General features: G+C 37.9%; 1 protein-coding gene across 2 annotated transcripts; it reads right to left on the bottom strand.

Moving 5' to 3' along the window:
- Positions 1-86: 86 nt before the first annotated feature.
- apoea (apolipoprotein Ea) lies at positions 87-11,043 on the bottom strand. Of its 2 annotated transcripts, XM_044138808.1 has the most exons (6): positions 5,644-5,730; positions 3,635-3,898; positions 3,445-3,499; positions 2,096-2,246; positions 1,077-1,364; positions 87-421 (listed from the first exon to the last, which is right to left on the bottom strand). In XM_044138808.1, exons 3-6 carry the CDS (start codon positions 3,485-3,487, stop codon positions 148-150), a joined length of 756 nt encoding a protein of 251 aa, XP_043994743.1. In that variant the 5' UTR covers positions 3,488-3,499; positions 3,635-3,898; positions 5,644-5,730; the 3' UTR covers positions 87-147. The 2 variants fall into 2 exon arrangements, 1 of the variants encoding a protein (XP_043994743.1); XR_006372769.1 differs by lacking the exons at positions 87-421; positions 1,077-1,364; positions 2,096-2,246; positions 3,445-3,499; positions 5,644-5,730 and adding exons at positions 5,748-7,188; positions 7,646-7,793; positions 7,870-8,034; positions 10,164-11,043 and having other exon boundaries at positions 3,641-3,898.
- Positions 11,044-11,299: the final 256 nt, after the last annotated feature.

Below are 11,299 nucleotides of genomic sequence, written 5' to 3'. Positions count from 1 at the left end.
CTCCTGATGGTTTGGAGTTTTTTTCTTGGCTTTTTATTCGTGAAGATTTCAGCATTTTATCAGTAATTGTGTTGAGGAGACAAACATCTGGAGTGTAACTGGTTTTATTGGTGAATTCTGTCACATGAACTGGTTTCAGATCCCAGTTTACAAGCTTTCTCTGATCACGGTGACAAACGGCTCGAACCAGTTGCGCAGCTCCTCCATCTTGGCGCCCAGGGCGGCGCGCAGGTCCTCGCCGGCGGTCTGGACCTGGTCCCTCACGCGGTCCACCTGCGTCTTCAGCAGCTCGTTCAGGGTGGTGATCTTGGCCTCGGCGTTGTCCCGTACCTGAGTGAAGTACGGGTCCAGTCTGGTCTTCATGCTCTCCACGTTGTCCGAGGCGCGGCTCTGCAGCTCCTCCATGTAGTCAGAAACGTGTCTGCGGCGGAAAACATCAGACGGTTTTATTTAGCTCAACAAACATCTGGTTGAAAATGTTCCAGTGGCAGCAGCGAGTTAGAAGGACGTTCATTCTCTAAATGTCTTAATTCCTCTGAGCTTTTCAGAACAGCTACTCCTGGGCAAAATCTTTATTTTGTTTTCTTCACTGTTAGTTTTTCAGGCTTTTCAAAGGTGCAAATGTGACAAAAATCTGTTAGTTTAAACCTGCAACTGAAAATGATGTTTTATTTTTACAAAAAGGTCAATTAAAGATCCTTTTGGACAACATTGAGTTATAAACTATGGAGCTAAATTGGGGCCATAAAGTTTGTTCAAAAGAAGGAAACATCAAAACTGAGAGCCAGATTTGAAACTGAAGAGTAGTTGGAAAATTTTTTTCAGTTTCAAAATGTTTTTTTTAACAAACTTTATGGCCCCAATTTAGCTCCATAATTAACATCCCATTTGATTCTCTATTTCTAGAGAATCCACCCAAAGGAAGGAGAATAATCTCTCTGACGTTCAGTGAATACATGAAATATTTAAGTATTTATAAACTATTAGACTTTTTCTCCTCCTGTCTGTAAAAGTTCATTTATGACCTGATATTCGTGAGGTTTTCTCTGCTGCCGCCCGTCCAGCCCGTCACTCACCGCTGGATCTCCTGGGTGTCTTTCTGGAGGCGTTTCTTCAGCTTCCTGGTGTAGGTGGACACTCGGGCCTTGACGTCGTCGGCGTTCTGCTCCATCGTGGTCTGGAGCTCCTGCAGGTAGTTCTCCATCTGGCCGCGGGCGTCGGTCATGTGTCCGCGCAGTCTGTCCACCAGCAGCTGCAGGTCTTTCCCGAAGCGCTCTGCAGCCTCCTGGGTGTAGGGGGCCAGCTTGGTCTGCAGGTCGTCCCGGTACAAGGCCAGCTCCGACATGCTGTCCTGGATCAGGGTTCTGTTCAGGAGTCAGACCATTTACTTCTCAGCTCCAGGAAACAGTAAAAACCCTTTTGGAATCAGGCATTTAGTGTGTTTTGCACAGTTTGAGCAGAAAGTGGCAGATCGGACTCCAAACTCAGCTTTAGCTTTGCCTCTGAGCAAAACAATAAGCAAATTTCAGAGGTTTTCTAAATGCAGCAGGTTTGGTTGGAATTTGTTATTCTAAAAATCTAAATTATAAACATGTAAACAAAGTGACTCTGACACACAGTTCAAATATCAATTAGCAACCGGAAGTGGCAAAATTGTGTTTCCTGAAATGCAAAAAAAGTTTTTCAACAAACTAAAGTTTTGGGTTTTTGGAGTATAGAAGAAACTGTTAGATTACAGTTCTGAGAGTTTTAAAATATTTTTTCTGACTTTGCGTTTAGGTGTTGGTAGCAGAGAATCTGAAAAGTAAGTATAGACAGAAATGAACGTAAATTAAATCTAGTTAAAAGACTCAACATTAAAGTTAGTATATTTATTGAAAAGTAAAATCAAATATTTATAATACATGACCTTTAACCTCTAATAAAATGATATACTTGTTGCTTTTTCTATTCTGAGTATTTTATGTTGGTTAAGTTTCTCATTAAATACTGTAATCCACATTTTAAGAATCAAGCGTGACCTGGAGCCGTCTGCAACCTTTAACCTTCCTGGGCCTGAACAAAGATCTTCGGTCGGAACAGGCTGATCACTCACTCGAGCTCTCGGCTGATCTGGGAGCTCTTGATGTCCTTCACCACTCCATCGGCCCTCGAATTCAGCTCTGTGATGTAATCATTGAACCTTTCCACCGTCACGTCCCACGTGCCCTGCCAGTCGTCCTGCAGAACGCTTCGTGCACGGGATCCTGCAGAGGACAAAGAAGAAACTTAATCTGTCGCTTTTTAACCCCTTATTGCCTGGATTTATATCCAACTGTACAAAACACAATTCATTCAGATGGTAAATTACTTCGAGATTATAAATGTGAACATTGCACCTACATTATTGTAAATTTAGATATGATGCTAATTAGCAACACCAGGCTCTTAAGGAACCAAACACTGTTGATTTTACTGATGCTTCTGTTGCTCCAGGGAGACTTTCAAATGGAGTCAGAATTGATATTTTTGAACAACCATTGCTTTTGAATTAAATGGTTATTTGCTATTTAATAACCATTAAATAGGTTATTATTCTAAATTGTAATTATTACATGTTAATAATTATATTAACATTTGAACTGAATTTCAAATAGTAAAGTTGGGCAGATCGATCCAAAATATCAATAATATTGACATCAAGTCATTATCAGTATCGGATCAATATTAATATGGTAAAATCAATACTTTAGTTTCAGATTCCCTCTTTAAAGATTGTCTTATTTTTGTTTTGCAGTTTCTCAAATCAACCCAAAGATTTTCTTATGATTTGCTCCAAAACTAGAATATTTTGCCGTTTGTTTTGGGGAAAATGCACACAAATCTTTTTTTATCCTGTTCTGCTCTTTCTGCTTATTGTTAACATGATTTTAACGTATTAACTGCGTCTAAATTCTGTCCCAGATTTGAACAAAGTAATTCATTCATTTCCAGTTATTTGAACAATTCCTGGATCTTAATTGGTTTATTCAATAATCTAAGGTGAAAAATCCCCTAAAAATTCAGAAGAACTTTGTTTTTATATCGACTATAAGAAATTCTTACAGTTATAATGGAGCTGGAAGCAGAAACTTGATATTCATGTGATTCATTAACAGGTATACAAACTTTAGTGTAAACAAAACAATTATTTTGAATCTATTGACTCTATTTATGCAGACATGTTTCTCTTAAAACTCAAAAATCATAAAAACTTAAACAGTTTTCAGAAAATGTATCAAATCTGGCAAAAAATAAATAAAAACTAAGATTTCTCTGTTTGTTTGAGGATTTTTTAAAAGCTTTCAAACGACCGTTCTTCTTTTCAGGAAATCCTGACGCTCTTGACCTGAACCAGATGAAAGTGTCGGTTCCCACTTTTTAACCACAAACATTTTTAATTTGCTTGGAGAAAACCGAACTCACCTGAGATGACTGCAAGAGCGAGGATAACTGCAAACACCCTCATGATGACCAGAGGCTGGAAAATAGAGCCACACAAGAAGAGATTTTGAGAAAAATGTACGACAGATTAAATTTGTGAGGTGACACCAGAATCCCTTCCATGTTAACCAAAATTTGAATCTTCCTGCAGGAATGAAAAGGCTTCTCTCACCTCAGGTTTGATCTGTGACGTCTGTGAGGCCGAATGAATCCTTCTCTGAGTATTTATACCGATCAGGTGGCACCGATGAGATCCAATAAATGTCTGGAAGATTTCTGACCTGCGTCCGAAGTTCCCAGCTCAGACTGTGCTGTTGTCACCTTTTATTGCTGTGTTTGTTGTTTTGGCTCCACGTTGCACTCTGAACATGCAACCAGGTCAGAACCGTGAAGGAACCTGTAAACTCTTCGGACCTCGCTCCCCACCAGCTGGTTCCTAAACAGAATGAAACTCCTCCTTCTTCACTTATACCGTCTCTAATTTGTGACTGAAGCTTCACATTCTGACTGAAAACTCTGCATTTGCAGCTGACTGACAGCACAGCAGGGAAAAGGTCAAAGGTCATTTCTATATGACTTCATGGTCCAACCGCACTGATGTGACATAACAGCTGCAGACTTCATTTATAAAACTTTTATTAGGTGGCTAATGATTATCGCACTTCTGATTTATGAATAATCCTGTTGATGATTAAAAATAAACAGATATGATGAAATTTAATCAGGTAGAAACACCAGAAAGGCGGAAATTGTAATTTTGTTTAAAGCAGATCAAAACCCACAAAGACAAAATAATCGAATTGACCTTTCTGTGAGCATTTATACAGATTATACAGGGATTTTCTGTTAATGAACCAAAAGCCCTGAAATGACCTGAAACGGTAAAAAAAAAAAAAAACCTTGAAGGTTTACAGATAATTAACCAATAAAAATCAGATAATATAAATAATATAATAAAAATTAGCACACTGCACGTTTGGAGGCCTTAGACCTCGACGCAGACGTTGCTGGTTGCCATGTCCTCAACCTGTCTGCCTACTGTCTCAAAAACATGCGAGCCACTAGCGCCGCAAAAACACTTCGGATTAAAAAAAAGTTGGTTTCAACAAAAATGCCATTAATCTTTGTCAAGTAAATTATTTGGTCCAAAGAGTTGCAAATTAGTTGTGCTGGCTCTTTTAAATTACATTGGATCCAACTATAGTAAATGAGTTGAATCAACCTTAATAAATCATATTGAGCAAACACATTTTATTTAAATTGGAATAACCGTAATAAGTTAAGTTCAGCCAACACATTTGATTTAGAATCAACCATAGAATAACCATAATAACATAAGTTGAGCCAACACAATTGCTTTACATTGGAATAACCTTAATGAATTAAGTTGACCTAATACATTTGCTTTAAATAGGAGTAACAGAAATAAAGCAAAGTAATCAGGTGGAAAACTTTTCCATAATTTTTTTATGTTCATCCAAAGAGTCTTTTTTTTTTATTGTAGTGGCTATTCTAACAAACACTGTGTTTAAGTTGGTCACTCCATTACATGAAAGGTTAACTATCAAATATATTTATTCGGTTAATAAAATAATATATCATATAAAATAATATAAAAATTATTTGGTTGTTTTAGGCACAAAAACGGTTTGGCTAGGGCTGGAGGTTATTGTTACCTGCTGAAAGAGTTAGCTATAATAAGTCGGAATTTTAACTAGCAAATTTAATCTTATTTATTTACGTATGACGAAAATAAACTGCTTATGATTATTGATGAAAATTATGTTGTTGCTTTAGCCACTAAAACGGCTTTGTAAGGCTAGAAGAATTCAGTAATGTTAGCTGCTGAAAGATTAGCTCTAGCAAGTCTGGGGTTAAGAAAAGCTGTAGCTTTTGACGTTAACTTGGTCATAATTGGATATTTACTTGTTGGTTTGTTTTTTAAAAGTCCTCAATGTTCCCAAAAACCTTAAATAAAATTGGAAATTTTATTTAAGGTTAGCTAGGTAGCTAGGCTTAGCTACCTAGCTATTTGACTTAATTTAGCCAGTAAAATAATTTCGTTACTGTTAGCAATAAAAAAGTTGTTAATAAATATTATTCAGGCATAAAAATAAACCTTGACTAAGGTTTTTAGGCATTAACACCTGATTGAGGTTAGTAATAATAGAAATAGATTACCTGTAGAATCATGAGGCAGTGTTGTAAATTAGCTCTTTAAAATGTGACACAATTACAGTACATCCACAGAGAAGACAGATATTTCTGGCAGAGCAGTATATTACCTGTGTGATGAAGATGTTTTTATCTGCTTTTTATTGCTGCTTTAATAACCTGAATGTATCGCGGGGAGATGAACCTACAATTCCTCTAGTTATTTGAGAGAAAAGCTGGTTTTTCTGAACTTTATTGTAATACAGGAGGCTCTATTGTAGCTATATTTGGGAGAATGCAAGTATTTCCATACTTACATATTTCTCAAAACAAAAGGAAGAAGTACAATTTAGTTGCTTTTGAATAAGTTTTAAATAGTTTAAGAAAAAAACAAGTCTCTGCATTTCAATCTTGTATTTTGATCAATAAATACCACAGACATTTTACAGAAACAAAAACAAATTATATTGACTTGAAAAAATATGTTTAAATCAATGTGTTTTAGTATTAAAAGTAAAAGTAAGATGCTTATGTTTATGTTGACCCTTGGATGAAGCCACTGTCAAATCCATTCAGCCGACCTTTTGCTGACTTAGCAGTATCCAGTCTCGCCACAGACTCTCCAGGTCATCCTTCAGGTGATCTGAGTCTTTAATCAGCTGGCCGTGGTGTTTTATTCCTTCAGGAACCATTTTCCTGTTGATCTTTGCGGTAGTTTGGGCGAGTTCGATCTCAAACTTCCTGACCAGGGAGAACAAGGTGGTCTTAAAGGCTTTCATGCTTTCATCTATTTTCTTCTTCGTCTCAGGTCCACAGCCAGGAGGATGATGGTGGCCAGGAGGTTTGTGACCAAGATGCTGACCAAGATGCTGACCAAGATGCTGACCAAGATGGTGGCCAAGATGCTGACCAAGATGGTGGCCAAGATGGTGGCCATGAGGTTTGTGACCATAATGTTGACAATGATGGTAGCCAGGATGTTGGACTTGATGGTGACCAAGATGGTGGCCAAGATGGTGGCCATGAGGTTTGTGACCATAATGGTGACAATGATAGTAGCCAGGATGTTGGACTTGATGGTGACCAGGATGTTGGACTTGATGGTGACCAGGATGTTGGACTTGATGGTGACCAGGATGTTGGACTTGATGGTGACCAGGATGTTGGACTTGATGGTGACCAGGAGGTTTGTGATCATGATGTTGGTGATGGTGACAATAGTGTTCATAATGGTGAGTTTCCAGGAGTTCAAAGCACCTTTTCAAATGCTCATTCAGCTCCTTGGTCTTCTCCAGCAGCGCCATCTTCAGGCCTGTGGGGTCCAGGGCTTCAATGTAGTGGGCTGCCAAGATCTTGATACTCTGCAGCTGCCAGCGGATTTGAGCCACCAGCTCCTTGGCGTGGTGATGTACGTCATATTCCAAATGGTGCAGAAAGTCGTGGAGGTGTTGGTGCAGCTGATCTACCTCTTGGCAGAGCCTGTGGTAGAAGTGGGTGCTCCACAGAACGATGTGAGCGTACACGAGGCGGAAGAACTTCTGGACCGACTCGACGCTGTGTGAGATGAGGGAGCTGCAGAACCAGACAGAACTCTGATGAACAACTCGATTCTTCAGACATGAAATAGCTTTTCTCAGTGGATATATATCTATATATAAAGACATTATTATTATTATCATTATTTTATTATTAACAATATGATTATTATTATTATTATAAATAGTAATACTGATAATAGTTTTTATTAAACGTAAAATTACAATTAATGAAACAAATAAATAAAACAACAGATTTTTAAAGGAATAAAATAATTGATGAAAATTAAATTATAGATTAAAAATATTTAATACATACATATTCGTATGTATTATTATTAATGATACATACAAATAACATAAAAATGTCAAAGTAAAACACTGAAACATGTTTGTTTTCTTAAGTTTAGATTTCTATAGGTCATCATTAATGAATGTTCCCTTTAAATATTTAAGCAGGTTTAATGTAGAAACGGTTTGAGGTTTCCTCTCACCACAGATACTGTCCTGGACGTGAATGTCGGATGTCCCACACGCAGTCCTTTGGGGTCATCGTTGACTTCTGGACATAGTCCCAGTAAGCATCCTGCGCCATCTTCACCTGGCTTCTGGACGGATGGTCATACTGTCCACCATTACAACCTGCAGAGACAACACAGCTTGAAGCCTCGTTTTCTTCTTCTTCTGACATTTTCACAAAGCATCGAGGTTGTCTGACCTGTGAGGAAGACGAGGATGACGAGGATCTTCATGGCTGCCTTGAGAGAGAGCAAAGGCTTTCAGGTCCGGGTTGATCCAGAGGAGCTGGAGTCCTTCCTGTCCAGCCAGTCAGCCGGCTGATGGACGCTGCAGGCGTCTTCATCAGTATTTATAGGCAGCAGAGCTGAACGGAGGAGATGCTGAGATCAGAGCTGCCACAGCCTGAACGCCACGCTTACAGAGCCGATAACGAGAACAAAATACTGATATTATTCATTAGCACACAATGATGACACTGATAATTAATTTACATTCTGTTGATTAATTATCAGCAGAGACACCAAAGTATCAACATTACTGTTATACATGTTTGCCTCTCCGAATCTTATTTTGATTCAGCCCAGTTGTTTTATTTGGGTCAGAACCTTGAGATTCTTCCACAAGAACTGAACATTTTTTATGTTTGAATCAATCTGTCAGGTTTTACTCATTTACATAACAGTTAAAAACCAGCATTATAAGTTATACATAATAAGACTACAGAGTTTCTGTTAAAGGTGATCATTTGACAGTTTATGGAGATTTCTGTTTTATCCCAGAATAACTGGACAAACTTCAGTGACTATCTGAGACTTTGTGACAAAGTGAAACACAAAGTTGATGGAAAATAAAATAATTTTTGAGGTTTCTTCAAAGTCATTGTAATACAGGCCATTCCAGAGATCTTTCCTGCCAACAACCATCAGTATCTAAATAACTCTGAAGAATTTGAATTAATACAACATTTAATTTCCCTTCGGCGTCAATAAAGTATTTTAATCATCATTAGAAAAATTCAGAGATATTTAAAAGGTTGTGACGTTGAGTCAAATCTGTTGGGCCTCAGATTGGATCATTAAAACCTAAAGAGCCTAAAACAAAAGATTTGCAGGTTATATTGCAGTTCTGTGTCATGAAAATGTCCAAAAGGAGTTCATGTTTAGAAGGAGGCTAATGTTAGCTTACATGCTACTGTTAGTATGTGAGCTACCAATGGCGTGTTGACAAACATTTACTTACTCCATTCAGCATGCAAGCATTACATTTACAGTATGTAATTTTTATTTAAAAATACATTTTTAAGTATATTTATATGAGGATGATTGACAGCGCTAAGGCCCTCCTTCTGGCTCTGATTGGTCGGTCAGCAATAAAAGATATTTACTCCTGCTTTTATGTATAAGCTAAAATGCTAATATTGGCTTAAATGCTACAAATAGCATGTGTACTATTCACAGCATATTGACTAATATTGATTTACTCCATTCAGTTGAGCTTTCATATCAATATCAACTAAAATGCTAACGTTAGCGAAAATACATGGAGGCTCTTAGTAGCATGTTGACCTACAGTGCTGTTCTCCGTTCAGCTAAAATGCTAATGTTAGCTTACGTGCTACCATTAAAACATGGAGTATCAGTAGCATGTTAGTCATGTGGAGTCAATTTTCCAGCCGCAGCGTCCAAATTATGCTTTTAAGAGCTTTAAATGTGTAAAGAAAGCTATAAAAACTGAGACTTTTATTTTGATATTTTTTGTAAGCTTGCATTTAAAAGACCAAACTAATTTCATATGTAACAGAGATTTGGCTAAAGCCAGGATCATCTGCTGTGGGAAATATGGAGGCTTTTATTTTGTTGATTTAATCTTCTTCCTTCTATAACTTGGTGATTTTGAAATGTAGAGACAAGGTGTGACCTGAATGTTCACAGCAAACTGGACTCCCACAACCTCAACAGAAACTCAGCAGAACCTCAACAGAAACTCAGCAGAACCTCAACAGAACCTCAACAGAACCTCAGCAGAACCTCAACAGAAGCTCAGAAGTTCATGGATCCCAGACCAAGAACTGAGGACCTAAAAGTGGACACAGTTTCCAGGAGCATCTCCAATTAAAATATCAGTTTCTGTTGATCTGATGTAACATTCTGATTCTCTGAGACACATAATGTTGGGTTTCCATTCAGAATAATCCGACCTGCAGAGAACAACAGCTTATTTCCCTCTGAGTGTGAAGAATCATTCGAATAGTTGAGCTTTGCTTTCTGGCGTGAGGGACAAAGAAAACTAATTAAATAAATACATTTACAGGCTTCAAAGGCGCCAAGATCGACTGATGAACAGATTTATCAGCTTCACTCTCAAAACCTTCAGCAGATAAAAGCAGTTTGTTCTGATCCAGACCCGGGTAATCAGCCGTGACTGTTCCTGTCCCCAGAGGGATTGTGGGTCATGGAGATGTAAGCCGGACTTTGATCCGTTCTGCCGTCTCACCCTGTGATAATCTGTTCCGGAGAGCGCTGCGTGTCCCGATACAACCCAACCGGCAGATAAGTTTCCCTCGGAGGAAAAGAAAACTGCTGATAAACTTGTTTCTGTCTGACGTCCACAGAAGAACCTTGAAGAAACCCAAAGGAATCTGAGACATGAGTCCCAAACGAATACACCCGTAAATGTGACGCACAACAGCGACGGACGACAAAGCGGCTTCTCCCGGCTCTGTGGTTTAATTCCTGCTTCTATACGATCTGATTGAACGCTGGGAAAGATTATTGATGAGCTCAACTTGTTCTAAAAGGAGTTAGCCTGCCTGAGAAGCTATGCTAGCCCAAAACAGCATCCCAATGCTAAGCATGATGCTAATGCTAACGTCCAGAGTCCATGTTTCTAAAGAAGCTCTATGACTTTCCTCCAATCTGATGGTTAAAGGTCAATAACAGATTATAACTATAAATATATTTGTTTGTGACCTCGTGTGTTCATTTATTCAATAATCTCGCAGCAGAAAGTGTTTTAGAGTTGAAATGTTGCTTATCTTGCTGCTAAAAGATTTTCAATTAAAATGTGATAATTAATAACAGACACTGCAGTTTACTTGATTAAACGTTTTAGTCCCTGACTAGTTATCACCACGTCACGTAGGTCTGAGTTTGTTTCTGTCGAACTGAAAAAATGAACAATATTTGTTTTTAACCCAAACATACAGACTGAACGCGGCTGTTATGGGCTGACCTCGACACGGGGTCAAACAACCACAACTTAAAAAACCTGTGATTCACTGAGATGACAAAAAATAATATAATGTTTTTAAAAATAGATTCAGACTTTTGATTTGTGAAAACATGTTATTTTTCTTCAAAAATACTTTTTTTTTAGAACATCTTTTCCCCAAACCTCTGAACATATTGATTTAATGAACCTAAAAATAGAAATAAAATGATGGCTCTTTCAAAATCTCTATAGATATTCATATAAATTTATTAGAAGTTGTCTTTTTTTAAGTTAATGCAGATCTAAATTAAAGGATAAAGGTCGCTCATTCCTGGTATAGAACTTTTTACAGTGTAAACCCTACAAAAACAAATTCAGAAATTACTTTCTTCATTTGGTACTCAAACCGTCATGTCCGA

The sequence above is a fragment of the Gambusia affinis genome, linkage group LG14, assembly GCF_019740435.1.
Source record: "Gambusia affinis linkage group LG14, SWU_Gaff_1.0, whole genome shotgun sequence".
Taxonomy (NCBI): Eukaryota; Metazoa; Chordata; class Actinopteri; order Cyprinodontiformes; family Poeciliidae; genus Gambusia; species Gambusia affinis.
This window is presented reverse-complemented; position numbering and strand designations above follow the sequence as displayed.

Coding starts and splice junctions, on each gene's coding strand:
- apoea (XM_044138808.1), bottom strand. CDS start 3,487: ATGAGGGTGTTTGCAGTTATCCTCGCTCTTGCAGTCATCTCAG. Junction 2,247..3,444: donor CGCTCTTGCAGTCATCTCAG/GTGAGTTCGGTT, acceptor TGTCCTCTGCAG/GATCCCGTGCACGAAGCGTT. Junction 422..1,076: donor GACACCCAGGAGATCCAGCG/GTGAGTGACGGG, acceptor TTTCCGCCGCAG/ACACGTTTCTGACTACATGG.